The sequence below is a fragment of the Centruroides vittatus genome, unplaced genomic scaffold (genome assembly GCF_030686945.1).
Source record: "Centruroides vittatus isolate TY-2023 unplaced genomic scaffold, ASM3068694v2 contig_549, whole genome shotgun sequence".
Taxonomy (NCBI): domain Eukaryota; kingdom Metazoa; phylum Arthropoda; class Arachnida; order Scorpiones; family Buthidae; genus Centruroides; species Centruroides vittatus.
In genome coordinates this window covers 3,940,283-3,961,559 of record NW_027122325.1, presented here as the reverse complement: position 1 = coordinate 3,961,559, position 21,277 = coordinate 3,940,283, and the positions used below count along the sequence as shown (strand labels likewise).

General features: G+C 28.6%; 2 protein-coding genes across 6 annotated transcripts in view; one reads left to right on the top strand and one right to left on the bottom strand.

Annotated features, from left to right (window-relative positions):
- LOC136978712 (paired amphipathic helix protein Sin3a-like) overlaps positions 1 to 4,274 on the top strand; it is a 141,130-nt gene extending 136,856 nt beyond the window's left edge. For all 4 annotated transcript variants that reach the window (XM_067274491.1, XM_067274490.1, XM_067274489.1 and 1 more), the window contains one exon: positions 3,168 to 4,274. In XM_067274491.1, the coding sequence (XP_067130592.1) occupies positions 3,168 to 3,386 (219 nt within the window). In that variant the 3' untranslated portion in view covers positions 3,387 to 4,274. The remainder of the gene's footprint in view (positions 1 to 3,167) is intronic.
- LOC136978713 (uncharacterized) overlaps positions 4,275 to 21,277 on the bottom strand; it is a 101,802-nt gene continuing 84,799 nt past the window's right edge. For both annotated transcript variants that reach the window (XM_067274492.1, XM_067274493.1), the window contains exons 28-29: positions 14,696 to 14,800; positions 4,275 to 4,852 (exon numbers count right to left, since the gene is read on the bottom strand). In XM_067274492.1, coding sequence (XP_067130593.1) covers positions 4,736 to 4,852; positions 14,696 to 14,800 — 222 coding nt within the window. In that variant the 3' untranslated portion in view covers positions 4,275 to 4,735. The remainder of the gene's footprint in view (positions 4,853 to 14,695; positions 14,801 to 21,277) is intronic.

The window sequence follows — 21,277 nt, the reverse complement described above, 5'->3', positions numbered from 1 at the left end:
TAACAAAGTGGCTTTATGTGGTCTTACTAGAAAATGCACCTAGTATGTACAATAAAATAAAATATGTTTAATTGCTATGTAAATAATTGCAAGAATTATCAAGGAAAAGACAATAATCTGTCTGTCTTTTGGCATGATTACAATGTTATAATACATTAGTGTATTTTATTATCCTATTGGATAAATACAATATATTGAGAGATGCTATTTGGAAAATTGGTTTAGTTTTTAACTTGGACTTTGGATTTAACTTTTAAATATGGGGAGCTTTTATTATTAGTACACAAAATTCAGTGTCTCAATTTAGTGCTCTTTATTGTGGGTAGAACGATTGATGCATGATAATATTTTTCTTTTAGTTAAAATACAAATCGAACATTGAGGGAAAATGAACTATGCGGGAATGAAGAATACAGGAAAAATTAACATTATATATATATGGGTCTATATTTGGGGACTGGAAAAAACAACTGATAGGTATGGGAAAACAATTGATACAGGAATGACAGATAGAGGTTTCACGGAATGGAAGTTCTTGATGTTCCATTTTCTTGAGAAGGATAAATTTTTGCAAAATGTGTGTTTTAGTTTTAGATGCAGATTGAAGATTTTTGTCTGAAATAAATTTTATATGTATCTAAATATATTGAAAATTAGCTTTTCAAATTTATTTTTTTATTATTATTATTTTTTTCTTTTTTAATCAAATTTTAATTAGAAAATCTTAAAGTTCTATTAGAGGATTGATAGTTTTGGCTATATTTATCAAAATCTATTCCATTATTTTAGATATATTGTCTTTGGATCATCATCAGTTTTTAAAATTTTCTCTTATTCTCTTGAATGTTATTCCAGCTTTATAAAAACTATTTCTGGTTATCTTTAGCACATCAAACACATTGCTATTATCACGTTTGCTTCTATTTATGCCTAGAATAGAAAAAATGACTGTTTTTTTCCCTACATACGTGCATGCATAAGCAATTAACTTACGTCTGAAATATTTTAGATTGATATTATTTATTGTTTATTTTACAATATTTGGTGCCCTGATATCTTCTCTGTAATATCTCAAAAATATTCTTTCAATTTTAATATGATAAAATATCTTAAGAATTTTGATTGCCAGATAGTATTTGTGTGTCAAACTTGTCAAGAATTCTTTCCTCCATTCTTAAACAAAAATATATAATTGATCAATTTTAACAAGTTCTAATCTGGAAATTATGTTAATTTAGTTATTACTGAGATTGCATGGCAAGCATTTGGCAAAACTAGGTTAGCCTGATAACCTTCCAGACAAAGTATGAAATTAAAAATAATTTTGGGCAGTGCTTCAAATGACTGATAAATTGCACAATGTCCAGGCAAACTTAGATTGGCCACTGCTTCAGACTTGCTAGTAATATATGTATGTATGTTTGTATGTATTTGGATGAAAAAGATCTACTGGTTAGACTGTGCTTTGGTATCAACTTTCAGAAATATTTGCAATAAACAATGATTTCTGGTGTTGAGTAAAATGTTTTTTCTTGTTCTTGCATAAATTTAAACTGAAACATTAAATTGTTTCTTTTTTATCATTAACAACAATTAAAATTAATTAGATAATCTACATTATTATTGAGAAATTATAGTATGAAATTTATTTATGTTTAACTGAGCCTAGTTATAATTACAGTAGACCCCCTTATAACATGGTAGATACGTTCCGTGTTATATGAATCCGTATTGTACGAGTCCCTTAAATATATGAGCCAATCACAGCCTGGCACGTGTGCAGTTTAGGGGCTACGGCTGTTTGAAAGGTTTTCTTCCATAAAATTAATCGATTCTAGAATAATTTGACTCAACATTTCCAAATCATGTATAATTTTTTGGGAATAATTATGCTATAAACAAAAAATTGTTGGATTACTTACAGAGTATGCACCGTTCGAAGACGCCATTGCTTAAGCTTGTTTTTGTCGCGAAGCGACTCAATGAACGGCGGATGCATTTCCTGATAAGTTATTCTTTCTGCAAAGAATTCACTGAACTTTGGAGACATCATTAATAAATATAATTTTTATGGCCGTTGAATAATACTGTAAATGTTTTTTTCACAAGAACTGTATAAAAATTTATCAATACTTTTCCACCTAAACTCTCCATATATATGCCTGGCACTGGACAGCAGCAAGTAGTTTGGCTGCTTGTCCACTATTGGTCCAGAATCAACCAATCCTGTCTTGACACGAGTCGGCAATGGCGTTTTACCATGTTATGTGAGTCTCTTTTAGCGTGTTATATGAACCCGATCACAATTTTTTTGCCGTGTTATAGGGGGGGTCTACTGTATAATAGAAAAAATTACTTGTTGTGACATTGTCACAATGGCATGGCAGGCTGCAATTTTTAATCACAATTTATTTTAAATAAATATGACCTTCGACACCAAATCTGAAATTGTGATTACTTTTTCTCTGTGGTGATGATATTTTTCTGGTGACTTTTATCACAGATCATGTGAATATTGTACACCTTAGATGGCTGTGTGATATATTACTGATCTCAGTTTATTATAAGAACCAATTCTATACTAAATTTATCACAGTATAGTAAGGTAAAAATTATGAATTGAAATCACATAACTTCTGGACCAGACTGGAAGTTCATATACAGTTAATTGGGGCCACCAGCCCCTAAACTTTCCATATCTATCTAACTCCATTTTTGAGATTAACAGAGGCCAGATGATGACGGTGGAAAAGTATAGGTCTGTAATTTGAAAATTGCAGCTCAAAAATACATATATTAAAAAATAATAATAAATATTTATTTGGATATATGATCTTTAATATCCTTAAAAGAAAAATTAAAACAGATTTTTTTTATATTAAATGAGGGGGACAATAAAAATTTCTGCGTGTACTGTAATTTTATTCTTGACATCATTGTGAGTAGGGAATTTGGTTCAAAAAAGACAAAAAGTTTTTATTAGTACTATGCTATTTGATATGTATTTTGGAATTTATTTTCAATTTGGCACCATAAACATATAAAACTATTTATATTTGTTAATAAGAAATTTTGAATAACATAACTTTGAATTTGCTGATATTTATATACTATATTTAGGTTTTTAAAATCTGTATTAATTTTTTTATATGTATATTTGTTTTCAGTTACATCAGTATGTGTCATTAAAGTTGAATGAAAAATTTCACAACTGGCACAGGACATGGCTCGACCAACACGTCACCCCAGACCAACATAAAACTTGTGAGGACTGGCTCATGGGTTCTGACAGAATACACACAATACGCATTAAGGAAGACAATCCAACGAAACCTCCCTATTCACCTTATCACCGTTACAAATTAGATCATCAATCCAAAACTTGAAGAATCTACCAGAGATTTTAAACAAGATGCATTAAACGGTGCACAAATGACCAAATTCTGTTCGGAAATCTGCTGTCATTTAAAAGTGCAAATGTAGGCTCTGGTGAGAATGAGCATCACGACGGAGAACGGAGAAAAGAATCATCCAAGAGATTTTAATATACAGAATATATTTGAGGCTAGTCCTCTCTAAACAGTTCCTTTTATTTTTATTTTATTTTTTTTTAATATATAAATATGCAACATATTTAAATCCATAAATAAAACAAAAGGCTTTTAAAGTACATAAATGAAATTGACTAAAAAAGTTTTACATAAAACAGTGTTTTAATGTGCATTTTATGTGAATATCAAGACAAACCACAGCAACTGCAATTGCACATTGACAGTGGAACTGATGCAACTGTAAAGGGACCTTGTGAAGTTAATCATATAGCACAAGCTCCTTATAGAGAAGACTATGTCCTCCTTTAAAGTAAGGGATTCCAAAAATTTTAATATTGTATTTAATCCTTGCCTAAACTGAGCCAATAGTTCATTAGAATTAACATTATGTTTATCACTTGTACAGAATACTGGGTAGTAGACTTTTCAAAGTATTTTACGCAACGTGGTATTTTTGTATTTGTAGATTGTTGACACTATCATGACATCTGAATGGGAAATGCAATTCCTTCATATGTTAATGTATTTGTGATCATCTTGCCATTGTATGAAAAGCCATAACCAGATATAATGTGTGCCGACCTTGGAGGGTTGTGATGTTACATCTTTTTTACTGCCCCTTTCATATCTTGTAAATTTATCATCAGTCTCATCATAACTTTTATTGCTTGTTGTGTCTGTTTTGCAATATTGTTAAAAAGTAAAACTATAATACAATGAAAATTCAGTTGTAATTTTATTATACAATAACTATTTCATAACAGTCATTTGGGACACAGTTTTTCGACAGTGATCATTTCTTGTACAAAAGGAAATTTGAATAACTCAACTTAGCACAATGCTCATGTGTATCACTGTACTCTCTCATTGTAATTATATCTGAAGCAATAAGAACTTATCATTATATTTAAAAACTCTTGACAAAATATTTATTTAAAATGAAAACAAATTTTAGCACATTTACTGCTCGTCGATTTTTTTCACAAAATTTTCAGGTCGTAATTAATAATAAAGGGAATATAATACAAAAAAAACATGTTCAAATATGCTAATGTTTAAATATTTATATTTAAACATTAGCATATATTGTATTACTTAAACATTACATATATATAAATATTTTTAAAAAATGAAATATAAAAATAATTTTGTAAATCTCGTAGAAATTTTATTTCATTTTGTTATTATTGAATGGAGCAAATTTTACTTTTTTTCGACTTATTCAATGAGTTTGTCGACGACCAACGATCTATCTTCGGCGAAAACTGAGCTTGATCCGTCTCGATTTGAGAAAGCTTATTCTGAAAAATAATTATAATTTTAAACAATGCATGCAAAGAATTTGGGAAGAACAATTAATAAATATGAAGAACTTGGGAGAGTGGATATGCCACAACTGCAGTACTGTATTTGTAAAAAGTCAAGAATGAAGAATAGTTTTTATTTGTGCCAATTAGGATGAAATACAGTTGACTGGAAACATGAATAATAAATTTTATTTCTATCTTTTAAGATTATAAAACTGATGTATAATGTGGCTTAACCTACTGTCTCCCCAAGTTCTTCATATTCTTATTCATATATTCTTGCTAAAATAAACATACTTCTAGCATAAAAAAATTTATATATATAAATCTTAGTTGATGTTTGTAAACTGAAAATTTAAAATGATTACACTTTTATCAATTAAATTAGAGATTTGATCATTCAAAAATCTATTTCAATAATGTATATTATAGTTGGTAAAAGATTTATTTACTAATATTTAAGGGATTATTATTTTTAAATGTTTCTTAAAATTAAATTTAGATCAAAAAGTACTAATCTGAAAAAATCAATCATATATTTATGAAACTTTATTTTACATTTTGACTACAAAATGAAAATTAAGTAAACAATCTCTATATCTGAAGTGGGTAATTTAATTCATAAGTAATCATTTGCAAGTAGGCTGTTACTTTTTTAAATATTCAATCATTAGAATTATTATTTCATAATTATTTGTTTTATCTTCCTCAATAATAGCCAATTCAAGAAGAAACTAATTCTGTTTTAAATTCATTTATGCTATTAAATAATTTTTAAGATTTTACTTCATGCAGAGTAGTAGAAAATGATATTTAAAAAAAAAATTAATTACTAGACTCAATATTACCAACTTTGATCTGAAAGATAATTAAAAAGTTATAAGGTTATAAGATAATTCATAAAAAATATGTAATAGAGTTCACACATACAAAGTTAATAATTGTTAACTTTCTTTTACAGCAATAAATCAAGAAATTCTCAGTGGATGCACCATTTTAGAAAATTTAAATAATTAGAGTACTTTTTATTCTTGATAAATCAAGATGTTTTAAATAAATAAATATTATAACATTGTTACTCTTTATTATTCCAATAACACCTCATATATTATAAAACAGCTGTAGATGTTAATACAGTAACTTGTGATCATCTGTCCCAATCTTCCATGTTGTAAAGTTTTTTTTTATATAGACGAAAAGTACAAAATAATTATACTTTTATAATGGTACAGTATTATTATATATTTTCATAAAATATACAACTATTCCATGGATAATGAGTAATGGTAATTGCAGGTGTCTTCCTGGCTTGCTTTTGCTGAAAATTCTGTAGTATTAAAACACTATCATGTGTACCAAAAAAATTACAGCTGAAAAATAAACCACATACAGGATGCACTGATATGATAAAGTATTTTCTGTACAGTTGATCTGGCCACCCACTACATTAACCAGATAATTGCATCTCCATGTGGCAGAGTCAGAATAAACAATAATTGACTGGCTACTCCAAAAGTAAGAATAAAGATAAGCATTGAGGCATACATCTATGCTGACATAGAGTTTGCACACGTGTTTTACTTTACAAAAATATCCATTGTAACTTTATGCATTACATACCAGTATAAGCACAAGAAAAATTTTACATCAGACGTTTACTTTATAAAATTGCAGAACCAGTCATATTCGATCCTTTATTGAAGCTGATGCATCGTCATTGTTATTATTGCACCCACATAAGAATGGACTTGGTGTTTGTTGGCTATATTGTTTTTGCTTCAGTATGTGTGTTTGCAATCTTGTTTTTAGTTATTGTATATTAATTTATTGTTAACGTGACAACATAATATCTCCAACAGAAAACAAAGCAAGAGTCAATGGAATACATGTTTAAATGCTATCTAACATTATGTGTTTATAATTATAACATCTCTGTAAATATAACATACCTCATTTGCAAACTCTCCAACACACAAATATTCATTATATTTGTATATAGTATATAAAATGTTTCACATAATTTGTTGTTGTAATAATTTATAATTTAGGGGGCGTGTTTGAACGTCGGCGCTGCGAGTGACTTTTTCTGTGAACCTTTCATTTGTGCAGCGAAGTGGTGAATTACTGTTTATTTATTAACTTAGTTATTATTAAACAAGTTTAAACTAACACTAAGTGAAGGTAAAGGAAAAAGCAATAATACAAAAAATAATAATATGCAAAGATCTCCAGTCAGGCGTGGAAGACCTCCACTGACCAGAACGAGGACAGAGAACAAACAAGCTCAACCAAGCACTTCAAGCTCCAAACTCATTACGGATTACGGAACACAACCGAAAAGTGATTCACAAGAAGGAACAAAAGAATTCTCGAATCAAAATATGGAACCTGGTCAGCAGAATTTATTAGGCTCAACAGGTGAGTCACCTAATATTAATTCAAGTCTTCTTACTAATCCGGCAAGTCAACTTGACACCACAACTGCACTTCTATGGACTAAAATATCAGATTTAATAAATGCTTCAAATGATAAACTGTTAGAACAAATGGTCTGTATAAAAGAAGACGTAGAACGAATACGTCAAGATATATGTGAGACTAAGGAAAGACAGATATATATGGAGGAAGAAATTAAAAATTTAAAACAACAACTAGAAAATCAAAAAAGTGAAAATGAACTAACGCAATTTAAAATAGACTCTTTAATTAATGATTATAATTATAAAAAAATAATTGTATACAAATATCCAAGCTCGAAATCCATATCTACGTTAGAGGTATATAACTTTATGACTAATGTACTAAACATTCACGATATAGCCCAAACTGAGATAACAGAAACAAACTTAATAACTAAGAAACCTAATACAACAGTAAGAATAACATTCAGCAATAAGCAACTTCGTGATAAATTTTTCTATACCTTTATTCAAAAGAAACAACAAAAAAACGCATTAGAAGAATGGGAAGACATGCAAATATCCCCAGATTTGACTAAAAACTCAAGGATAAGAAAGAAAAATTTACTCCCAATACTTCATGAATTACGTAAACAAAAAGACCAAGTTAAACTCCGTAATGATATATTAACGATAAACCAAGAAAAAATAACATATAGCCTAAAATTGAGCAAATTGGTTTATGTAAATAATTTTCGTCCTTATCAACTGTCTGTATTTATTTGATTACTATATCATGTTAAGCAAAAATATACGCAACATAACAAAGTCATAAAGAATAATCAAATGGTTTCCATTGCTAACTGGAATGGCCAAGGAATAAAAAATAAAACGTCACTAATAAATAACTTTTGTGTTAAATACGATCCGGATATTTTAGCAATTACTGAAACTTGGATTACTTCGAATTTGTATTATAAAACAAAATTTTTCAATAACTTTATAGTGGAATCGATCCAAGCACAAAAACCTACAGGTCCAGGCCGTCCAAGCGGAGGTATATGTATCCTTATAAAAAAGAACCTTGGTAAAATAATTGACATAAAAAAATTCAACAATTATATGCTACTTCTTATCTCATTACAGAAGCCTACTTTGGTAAATAAAACGAATAATTTAATAACATTATTAATTGCTTATATTCCGCCTGATGATCTAAGTACTTTAAAAAATATGTTTAAAACATTAGAAAGTTGGAGTCATATTTCTCCGCTCATTTTGGTAGTGGGAGATTTTAATGCAAGGATTGGTGAGTTAATAGATTCAAAATATAAAGGTGCCAATTTCAATATATCTAATAAACGTCTTTCGAAAGATAAACAAACCAACAGATTGGGTAAAAACTTTATCGAGTTGCTAACAGAACACAGATTGTTTCTTCTTAACGGCAGAATTCAACAGGATATTCCAGCTGAACATACTTGCTTGACTAATACGGGTGCTTCGACCATAGATTTCACAATTTGCTCTGAATTATTCTTAGATTGTTGTGTAGAATTTCAGACTACGAATTTCGATATTTCAGATCATTTTCCTACAATAGCAAAATTCTGTTTATTTCCTTTTGAGAATTCGGATTATATATATAACAACAACTTCAAGATAAAGTACAAATTGGCCAATTATGAGTCCGAAATTGGAAATCGGTTTAAAAATATGCTAGAAGTAACTAACAATAACTGTGAAGAGGTATACAAAATAATGATGAATATCATGAATGATTATATAATATCAAACAAGGATAACAAATACGCGCAAAATAAAAATAAAAAAATCTGGTATGATTCCGATTGTTACAAAGAAAAACGGCGAAAGCAACAAGATTTAAAAATTTATAGGCAAAATCCTAATAAAGAAAATTTGATTAATTACAAAAACTCCAAACGAATCTACAATAACTTAATTAAGACGAAAAAGAAAAACTACTTTTGTAGAATTGAATCAAATTTAATAAATAATAGTAATAATAGCAAAATATTTTGGAATACTATCCGAAAATTTCGACCAAAAGCTAATCTAGGAGATATTAACATTTGTATAAGATTCGAAACTTGGAAGAAATTTTATCAAAGCTTCATTATAAAAAATTTAAAAGTTCCAATGGAAAGAAATATTAATTATTATGATGATTATTTAAACGCTGACTTGACTACGAATGAACTCGACGAAGTAATTCAAAAAACAAAAAACAATACTACCCCAGGGGATGATAACATACCAACCAAATTCTTAAAAATGCTACCAACGGAATCTAAAATAAAATTATTGAAAATATTCAATGCTATGTACAGCACATTGTCCTATCCTGAATCTTGGAATTCCATAATCATGACGATGATCTATAAAAAGGGAGACCAGATGGCTCCAGAAAACTATAGACCTATAGCTTTGTTATCTACACTTAGAAAATGTTTTACCTCGATACTTGCAAAAAAATTTCAATATTGGATCAAAATCAACGAGTTAGAAGCAGAATTTCAGTTTGCTTATACAAAAAATAAAGGCACCGAATTTGCGATATTTACTTTGCTAATGATTATTCAAATATATCTCGTAAAAAAACATAGAAAAGTGTATGCTGCTTTTATAGATATTAAAAAGGCATTCGATTCAGTATATGTACCATTATTACAACAAAAACTTAAGGAGATTGGTGCTAGTTCTCAATTTACAGGAACAATATCAATATTATTTCAAAATTATAAAATAAAGATTAAGCACGGTAAAAACATTCTTCCACCATTAACGCATTCACGTGGTATTCTTCAAGGAGATCCATTAACTCCACATTTATTTAACTTTTATTTGAAAGATATAGATCATCTTTTTTCTGAAGTAAACGATGGTATAGTCATAGGCAATAAAGCATTTCATTATATTCTCTTTGCTGATGACTTGGTTGTGGTAGCACCGACAAAAATTTCTCTCCAAAGGAAAATCAATCAATTAAATTCGCATTTTAAGTCTAAATATTTAGCAGTTAATCCAAGTAAAACTAAAATAATTATTTTTCGGAACAACAGTAAAATATCTGTTAACGAAACAAAAATTTATCATGAAAATATCCTGCTACAAACTGTCAATGAGATAAGTTACCAGTCAAAATTAATTCCTAGGTAATTTAACATTTAAATTGCACATTTCTAAACTTAACAATAAAGTCAATCAAGCAATCGATGATCTTTTGTTTTTATGCAGCAGATTGAAAACTTCTGACTTAAGAATACACATGAAACTTTACAATTCGATTATTAATCCAATGATATTTTACGCCAGTCCCATTTGGAGCTTGGATTATCTCTACAAATTAGAACGATTCCATATTTACTATCTACGCAGATTATTTCAGTTAGAACGGACAATACCCGGATATGCACTACGTCATGAAACCAATCGTATATGGTCCTTCCCGTTTATATTAAAACGAATCATTAAATTTTATTACAGACTCAAATTCAATAGTGACAACAATTTGATTGCTCTATATCATGAAAACATCAAGCAAAGTAAACTTCAAAAAAATAAACAGCTATGGCATAACAAATTAAAAACTATCTTCAACTCTTTTGGAGTATCAGAACTACTATTTCAAGACAACATTCAAGATTGGAAAACAGGCTACTCACTACTTTTAAACTCAGCTATGGCACAATCCATAAACAAAGATCAGTTCTCCTTACATAGCAGTAAATATCATCCGTGGTACTTAGATATATTTAAAATACCATCAGTTCAATCATATATGTTGTATTCGGTAAACTTGAATGTAAAACGCTTTATAGCACAACTTCGTTTAAATAAATATTCGCTGTATGTTAACAACACTTACATAAGCTTATCAACAAAATGTTTCTTATGTAACTCCGATGATTTAACACCTTATCATTTAATATTAAAATGTCCAAAATTAAATGATATTCGTGAACACTATGACATAACTCGAACTTATAAATGCAACTCGCTAATAGAATTGTTAAAAAACTTCAACAAAATGGGTAAAAAAGACTTATATAAAATTTATAACTATTTTTGTAAAATAATCGACATTTATAAAAACAAAACAAACTAACACTAATGAAGTATTAAAACATGTTATTATTAATGAAATAGAACAATAAAATTGTAAGATTCAAATTAAAAATGTTTGGAATGTATTCGCGGAAAAATAGGTGTAAATTAAAATCAAAAGTATTGTAAAGTAAAAAACAAGTAAACAATGTAAATGTAACCCCCTTGTAATAGGGAAGAAATTTCCAATAGACAATAAATGATGATGATAATTTATAATTTACAGTAATTCTAAGCCTAGATTTAAATAAAGTTGTACCTCTGTAATGCATATGCTTTGAATTTTAAAAAATACATTGAGATATTACCATCACTACTATCTACAGGTACTGTACATTAATGGTCACTTTTGGTTTTTTCCCTTTGTTAGATATTTTCTATTAGTTTAGAAAATTGTTTGGTTTTCTTAGCTCCAATGATTTGAAAATACCCATATTCCATTAATAATGAACTCAGTTTTGTGTTATTTTTTAAATTTCTCATGTAATTCTTTAATAATTGGTTCATATTTTTTCCTGTGTTCTGTATTAAAATTTCAGATTCAAATATCAAGAATAAAGTGGCAATCTTTGTTAAAATAGCTATATAATTATTAACAATAACTGGCAATAAAGAATCACTGCATGGTAAATTTCATAGCTTTTATTGACTAAGCTGCTTGCATAAAACTTTGCAGAAGAAATCATTTTTCATACAAACAAATGGCTTAGTCAGAAATTCCAAACATTTTATTTAAGCCATTTTATTACTATAATGTTAAATGATCAAGAAGTTTCAATAAAGTTAATATTGTTTTTGAATTCTTAATAGAATCATTTAAAGGAATATGGCTTGTCTTCAAAACTCTACATTTGTTTCTGTGTAAGGTAGCCAATATCTATGTCTGCAATTCCATCTACTGTTAATTCTCATGAATTACACACAAAACATTATACTCTTATGTAATTTGTGTGTATATATTTGGCAAAATACAGAAAAATTTTGTAATTTTTATGATTTGAGAAATTCTATTAAAAATTTGCACTAGTTTTTTCCAAGTTTGATCAAACATATATGTACCAAACTTTATATTTACACTTAAAATATATTAAATAGTGCCTTAATTGAATTTAACAACTCAACTTTATATCATACCACAGTTTAAACTGAAAAAAGATGTTAATAATATTCATTTATTATTATATAATTTCTTTGAAGTTCATAAATAAAAAATGTGGTCTTGTAAATAAAATTATTTACAAGATTAGGAATTTTATTAAATTATAAAATTCCTAATAGAATCTCTCAAATATTCTTATAAGTAAATATATGAAGTGTTAATTTTTGATGTCATAAATTTTAAGGGGTATTAGAGGCCAATGAGATGAGCATTTTTTATGAAGCAGCTGTGGTCAGAACTATGGCCTGCAGAAAATTGGGATGTGCCTGTGTAGTAGGCAACCATTACACTTACACAAATTTACCTTCTGTCCTATTGCATGTGTTTTATATGTAGAGAAAAATGTAAAAGTGATATTTAGTCTATATTATTAAAATATATAATTCATAAATTTTTTATATTGACATTTATACCATTTAAATCTATTAATATAATTTGTACATTTTCCAAATGAAATGTAGAAAACATTACAACTTCACAATTTTTTTGATTAATTTTTAAATTAAAAATGTTCAAATAAATGAAAGTAAATATGGAAAACTTCACTTTTGTGGCCACCTTTGGGTTATACAATTTCTGGCCAGATAAGTGAAGTGGTCACCTAAATGGGGTTGTGAAAAAATTTATGTACAGAACTGTAATTAGAGTACTGAATCCTGACCGTTAAATGCTTATTATAATACAGATCTTGGCAAACTATTCCAAAAAATATAACATTGCAAAGTACAAGTTGTTTAAAATGCTTTAAACAATAGAGTGAATTTTGGAACATGGGATTTTCATAATGGGGATAAATATCACTTTAGGACACTCCAATCTTGGCCACTTAAGCAAGGTGGCCATCAAGATGGAGTTTGATTTATATTAAACTTATGCAGTTTTACAGGGAAATTTTATAGGTGGCTATAAAGCAAAGTTTTACTTATTGTATTTTTAATGAAACTTTTAAATAGTTTTAATGATATTTTAAGAAATTAAACAAAACATTTAAAAAAATGATATTCCTGGTATTAACAATATACATGCACATCTTTCAAATATAAATGTTAATGGAAGAATTCATTCATTTCTAAGAAGAAAAAAAAAAATTAAAACAAATAAGAGATTTAAAATACTCTATTTTATTTTTTTAAATAAATTTCACTACATTTAACATTTGATGACATGAGAATATACTAAATTTTTTGTATAAATTTAATTATAACTTTAGAGTAGCATCAAATGTTCTTAATAATTTATTTCACATAACTAGCAAATTCAGCTATGCATAAAAATGAACTTTCCAAAATTTTATATTAGCTGTTTAAATTTCAAATAGGATTATTACATTTAACTCAATAAAAATATATGGCCTAAACACATGATTATAATTAAATACTATCAATACTATCTGGAACAGAATATAATGAATGAATACGAATTGCAGTATTTGGGATGTTTGGTTCTGCAGAAGATGCAAAAGACAAAAAAATATAATTTTTGAAAAACTCGTATTTAAATGGAAAAGGCAGGAGTATATACAGATGTATCTTCCTTGCATATTTTGGCAAGTTAAAGTGGAAGAAGAAAGGGGCTTAGGGAGATAATAATATTTTTGTGTTGGTGGATATCCCTAAATAATAGCATTTGCATTGCTAGTGCAGCTATTAAATTGAGAGACTAACTAACAAGAAAGCATTATCTAGTAAAGATATACAGGTATACCTCGAGTTATGTCATTTCGAGTTACATCGTTTGTCAAAACAGTATATGGAAAAATAAAAATCAAGTTTAAGTCATTTTATTCGACTTTATGTCCGTCCGCCACAAATATTGAAGTCGTAATATCACTAGAAAAGCGTTAAAAGCAGATAAAATCATATTAAATTATGAACATTTACAGTAAATGTTAATATAATCATCATAAACCCTAGAGAACGAAACATGAAAACATCTGTGTTTCTGTGTTGTCTTCTTATTTAGCGGTCTTTAAGTGCTCATTATTGGCATTTTCCACCGTAGTTTCGACTTACATCGTAACTACACAAGTAAATTTGACTTACGTTGCCTCTCCTGGAACCAATTACTGACATAAGGCAAGGTATACCTGTATACAGAAATTCTTTCTTATATATTTATCCAAAAAAAAAAAAAACAAAATAAATAACTCACTTGTAATTGTTTCATTTGTGAATGGTATTCCTCCAATGAATTATTTTGTTGATTTAATTGCTGCCTTAAATTCATTATTTCTTCTTGTAAAATCATCTCTCTTTCCTACAATGAAATATTAAAATATACCATTTAATGAATAAATATTATATTAAACATTAAAAAATTAAGTACAACTACATTTCAAAATAATGGAAAATTTCTGTTTTTCAATTGATATGATAGCATTTATGTTAAAAATAATAATATTACAAATGAGAGAATGTGATACTTTATTTATTACACTATTTATCATGTTTCATCTCTGTTTCTTCCAAAAATCAGCTCAGTGTTATGTATAGTATCTTTACAATTAAATTTTACTTTCTTATCTGTTGTTTCAAAATAATGTATTATTAGTAACAAACATCAATATAATAATAATTCGTTTTTTAATATATAAATATAAATAACTTTATTTAAACTAATTTGTACATTCCTTGCTGTTACAAAATGTCTGATACATGACTTGTCTAATAATGTTAAACAAAAAGTTGGGATGAAAAAGATAAGAAATAGCCAGAATATTTCAGATTAGTCATGAAACTGTTTCTAAAGTAATAAGATGCTATGAAGATAATAATTTGATAAGTAAAAGATAAAACTGTGGACTAACACACATAACAACTCAACAAAATAATGAAATGTTACAGAAGGTGGGCCATTAAAAATTGATTTAAAAATGCTGGAAAACTAACAAAACTGCAGAATGATTAGGGAATCAAGTCATCTAGATCCACAGCATGATGAAGATTGAGAGAAATGGAATTCCAATCTCATGTACCAATTGTGAAGCCTCATTTAAATAAATCACAATGGAGGAAAAGATCATTTTGGACGAGAGAGAGAGCATAGGACTGTAGATGACTGGAAAAAGTATTGGTTTCAGATGAATCAAAATTTTGCGTTATGTTAGATGACAAGGAACCTCATTTTTGGCATGAAAGAGACATCAATGATCCAAGCTGTTTAAAACATTCTATTAAATATCCAAAAATTGTAATGGCATGGGGATTAGCCTTTGTTTTTAAACACAACTGGCAATTCTGATGTGTATAAAGAATATTTTCTTATATCATCAGTGAAAGATCTTTTTGGTGATGATGAATTCATATTTCAGCAAAACTTTGTCTAGCTCATACTTCAATGTTGTAAAGGAATGGCAGCAAAACATTAATGTTTTGACTTGGCCAGGCAATTCCCTAATTGACCCAATTGAAGAAACATGTATTGTTACCAAATAAAGGGTGTAAATGGTTCGACCATCAACTAAAAATGAGTTGACAGAAATGGTGATCTGTTTGGAACTCTGATCAGTGTGAAAAACTAATTGAACCAATGCCTCATCAAATAAAGGCAGTAATTAAGGCCAAAGGAGGTCTAACATAATATTAATTAAAACTGACATCAATATATTAATATATACAAGTTGTATATAAAGTGAAATAAAAATAATTTTTATTTCACTTTATATACCATGATATTGTATACCATTATATACTTTTATTAACCGTAGTTCCATGATTTTGAAATGTGATTACTAATGAAACAATAGGTAAAAAAGTAAAATTTAATTGTAAAAGAACTATACACAATACTGAGCTGATTTTTGGAAGAAATACAGATGATAAATATATATAATCTGATACAAATGAGAAACAATGTAATAAATAAAGTAACATTATTATTTTTAACATGAATGCTATGATGTCAATTGAAAAATAGCAATATTTCATTATTTTGAAATGTAGTTGTATATGCGTACTAAAATTCTTAATAATTACTTTAAAAGCTATTATCTATTTTAATTTTATTTTTTCAGGTAGTTCTATTATATAAAAATTTTGCTGTTTTCAAATTTTCTTAACAGAACCTAAGTTAACTTAATATATTTCATCACATGCCTTTTCCAGTTTAAAAGATTTTAAATGTCATGCTCACTACATTTGTAAGTTTGAATCCTGTTAACTTCAAATATTTGAAAATGTTGTTTTTTGTTCAATTAATGTTAAAGTATATGTTTAAAGATCTGTTAATGAACTGAACTTAGTCTTGAAAAACATTTTAAACAATAAAGGAATCAACAAATTTTATTATATATTTGTTTATAGTTGTTACTGATGCAGTCAAATAGTACATAGCAAGAAAGTTCCGATAATCATTGTTCTTGAATATAGAGAGAGATGAAATTTTAAACAGATTATAATTACTTACTTATTTAAGTCTATGTTACAATTGAATCCTATATAGTAATCTGTTGAAAGATTAGAACTAAGTTCTATTTCAGAAATGTTTGAACAACTTAAATAATAGAAAAAAAACATCAATGAACATATGTTATATTTTTAAAATATATTGTATCCTGTTAAGGTATATATCTTCAATGATGACTGGTTTAAACTATGTTTATTCCAATTTTAATAGTTTTTATGTATTCTATCATTGTTAAAAACTTTGAGGTTAAACTTTAATCAACTTTTTTAAACAGAATCTATAATTTTACCATCCATTAGGGTTTCTCAAACAGGATCCCGGTTGTCTTTTTAACCTGGGAAATTCTCATCCCGGGAAATCCTGCAAATTTCTTAAAAGTTCACTTTCTTCTTATTTTGTGTTAAAGTTGTGGAAATTTTACAAATAGAAAGTATAACTAACTCATAAACTGTCAGAATACATTTGTATTTATTAATTTTTCCTTGTTATGGCATGTCACAAATGGTCAATAATCAATATGTAGCTTATTTGTGGCAGGACTCTAAAAATTCTTTACTTGTCAGAACCTGTAATATCTGTAATAATTGTGCTTTATGCTGTCTTAATTTTTAACCATGCCCAGTAGCTTGAATAACTGCATAACACCAGGTTGTGCAAATTGGGCCAGGATACAAACAAGTATGAAGTTTTTTCTTCATAAACCCGATTATTAAGGACAAACGAACTGCCAAATTATTTGGCTATAAGCTTGATGTTTCTACTAAAGCAGCCCAGGCAGACAAGTCAAGAATACTAGAGAGCAAAAGAAGTACACAATCTCGAAAACGAACATCTTCCAGGCTACAAGTGAAAAAACACATAACGTCTGTCTTCTCTTAAATGCATTAATTAATTAAAGATGATTCCACTCACATCAATTGAATCAGAATGTGCATTCTCGGTAACAGGACTTTTCATTACTAAAATAAGAATCAGATCGAGTGATTGGAGTATTCACCTTCTTTGCTTTTTAAAATCTTATTATAAAAATGCACAATGATATTTTGTATTATGTTTTGTTTAAAAAATGAAAATTACCTTTTAGTTAGAAGTTTGATCTAAGTTCAATTTTTTTAATTTTCAACTCAATTCAAAACTTTTTTTTTTGTTGTTGTTGTTGTTGTTGCTGTTGTATGCAGTTTCCAGCAAACCTTAATAAATTTTTTTTCTATTTGTGAAAATTTCTATGTAATTCAAAGGTAATTTTTAATATATATCTTACGCTGCATTATTAATATGATTTTGGAGATTGCAGAATGTATTATAATTTTTTAGTTTTTAAAGTAATTTATCATTTGATTTCAAGATATTTTGTATATCTTAAAAGTAATTAATTCTATCCCAGGAAACAGTTCACTTTTATCCTGGAATCCCGGGACAAGCAAAAGACCAGGAAATGAGAAAAACTAAGACAAATGTTTTTGATCTAATATTAAGATTGTCTTAAAACCCTTTAACATTCAAATTATGGAATGTAAAAACAAACAATGATGTATTACAAAAGTGGAGAGGAAAAAATTTTAATATATACAACTATCACAACTATTACTGTTCCATGCAACAAAGCATTGCATGTGAAAGAATGATGCAAGTGCTTCAAAGCCTTGAAATGTTAATAAATGCAAAAAATTCAGGATTTTTCTGTAAATATGAATACTATAATGGGGGGATACTTTGCTCCACTTTACAAATCACATTTACTTGCCAATGGAAGACAAAAACAGTGTCTGCTTAAGCAAATCATATCATCAAGATAAGCAGCAGTTTTGTTACAATTTACACAAAGCATTGATTGCCACCAACAATCCATTTCACAAGCTCATCAATGATGTGTTTAAAAATTTCCTTGAGAAATATACAAATGAAAAAGTACCAGATGAATCAACTCTTCAAAACAATTATGCCTGTGAATCGTACAACAAAATTATCAATATAATCAGAACAAATAGTGAAGGAAAAAATTTGTGATAATTTGTTGATGAAATGATGAAAAGCACAGATCTTAATGAAACTTTGGTAGGAATGTTGCTAATGTAATGGTTGGCTAATGTAATTAGTTGGCGTCCTTGATAATTAATGCCTTTGAAAGCAGAAACTAAAAATATATATTTGTTCCAAACTACATTCATAGAAAAAAATGCGAGATCCGAAATTTTATCAGATTTTTCTAAATTAATTCTAATGAAACGAACAATGGAGTTTGTGGGAATTTTTATAATCCTTCTTCCCAAAGAGAAATATTCTCATGCTCTAACAACTTAAAGTTTATACTTAACGTCTGAATTCGTCATTTGTTTTGGTCCCAGAAACACCTATAATCCTTTATCGCCTACAACAATCGATCACATGACCGATTTTCCCATCACAAAGCTATAAAAGATGCTTCCTTCCCCCCTCAGGGGGTCTCTTATCAAAAGCGGGACTAACGCCATTGCAGACTGTCCCGAAGAATCTACAAAGTCGCCACTGCTCCGATCCTCAATTACCAGTGTCAAACGCATTCAGTCGCAAACTTTTATATCTGTGTAAGTCCTGGATACTTATGAGCAATTATGGAATTATCTGTGTGCCATTAAATGAACTCTAACCGACGAGGAAGCCTAAAAGAGGTATGAACTGAACCTGTAAGCTCACTCTCGAACCCCCTATGCGAATTAGGGAAATTAGTCAAAGTCAACGTTTGTATTTGTTCATTTTGTTAATTCAAATAAATCTTGTTTTATTAGTTAAATGGTGTCCTTTTTGACTCGTATATCTCCTTAGCCCTGTCGTCGACCCCATCTCACCTCCCCTCCACTCGCCTAACAAAAAAGAGTCCCGATCCTCGGGACCACAAATCGTAAACTAGCCATCTTCACAAGTGAACAGGTCAACGTCTTGTTGCCAGAAAGGGAGATACAACTTCCTCTTACTTCCCCGGCAGTTCACAGAAACAATCATTCAACCATCATGAAATACATAAATGATGCACTACAAATTTTGTGGCCAAATAGAATATATAGCAAGTGTATATTTTTGTGTCTAATGCGACTAATTACATGCTCAAAGCAGCCAATGTGTTGAAAGTGTTTTATACCAATATGATCCATTTAACTTGCTTAGTGCATTTAGCAGAATTTTTTTAAATGTTTGTGTGACATTTCTTGGTGCCAATAAATTGATTGCCAAATACAAAAAGTCTTCATTAAGCTCCAAAAGGATGACAGGAATTTTTAAGGATGCTTCCAAATGTGTGTATCAGAGCCTGTACCAAGATGTTCAGGTGCATGGCTATCATTTAGTGTCATCTGTTACACTGACAATATTTACAACGCACAGTACATCAAGTTGTCAATGCTTTCAATCCCAAAGATGCCATCTGCAATTCTGGAATGTCTTGAAAGTAACAGCATCAAAGCAAGGTGTCAAGTTGGAAGCAAGTCTTCATCTCAACAAATCAGGGCTGGCTGGAGGTTTTTGTGTGCCTCAGGAATAAGTTATTAGTGGTGACCCCCAAATATTTGCAAAAAAAGAATATTTTTATCAAAAAATCATATAATTTTATTAAACATAATTTGCAATGATAAAAGGACAAAGAATCAATATAAATTTAATTTAAATATTTACTGTATTAATACATCTCTGAAACAACAAATTCTATTATCAAATTTTCTAAAAAATTTGAAAGTGTGGGACTTTTCTGAACACAGGGCCTTGATCTTAGGATTGAAAAACCAATGCCTGCAATGAATCAATTATTGTAGTCAACTTGGCAATTAACAAAATCATTATGTACCATATGTAAAATAGTACCTACACATCCAGGTGTTCACCTGAATGTGTAGAATCACTTTGAAGAAAAAATTAAAAAACTGTGCTATACAGAAATGGAATGAAAAACAATATGCAGCATAAATGATGTGATTTTGGGTGAAGCAATATCCTGTAAAACTTTTGATTTATAGTAAGTTCAAGGAAAATAGCATCTCTTGTGTATGCCCCAATTATATCTTGTGATGTAGAGAGATCATTTTCAAGGTACAAAAGTCTTGTTATACCAAACTGACTCTCCTTCACTAAATAAAATTTTTCAAAATGTTTCATTGTATATTGTACTGTTTAATATATATAAATTAAAAGCAATGGGATGTGTAATAAACTTCTTAAAAATATAAACTCTAAAAATAAAATATTTCCAGAATATTAAGGAGTAATATACTCTTTATATCCGACTTTGAGTGATCTATCAAGGCAACAAACCAAATAACTAACGAATACTAAACCTTTATTTTAGCTTTTTTTAAAAATTCT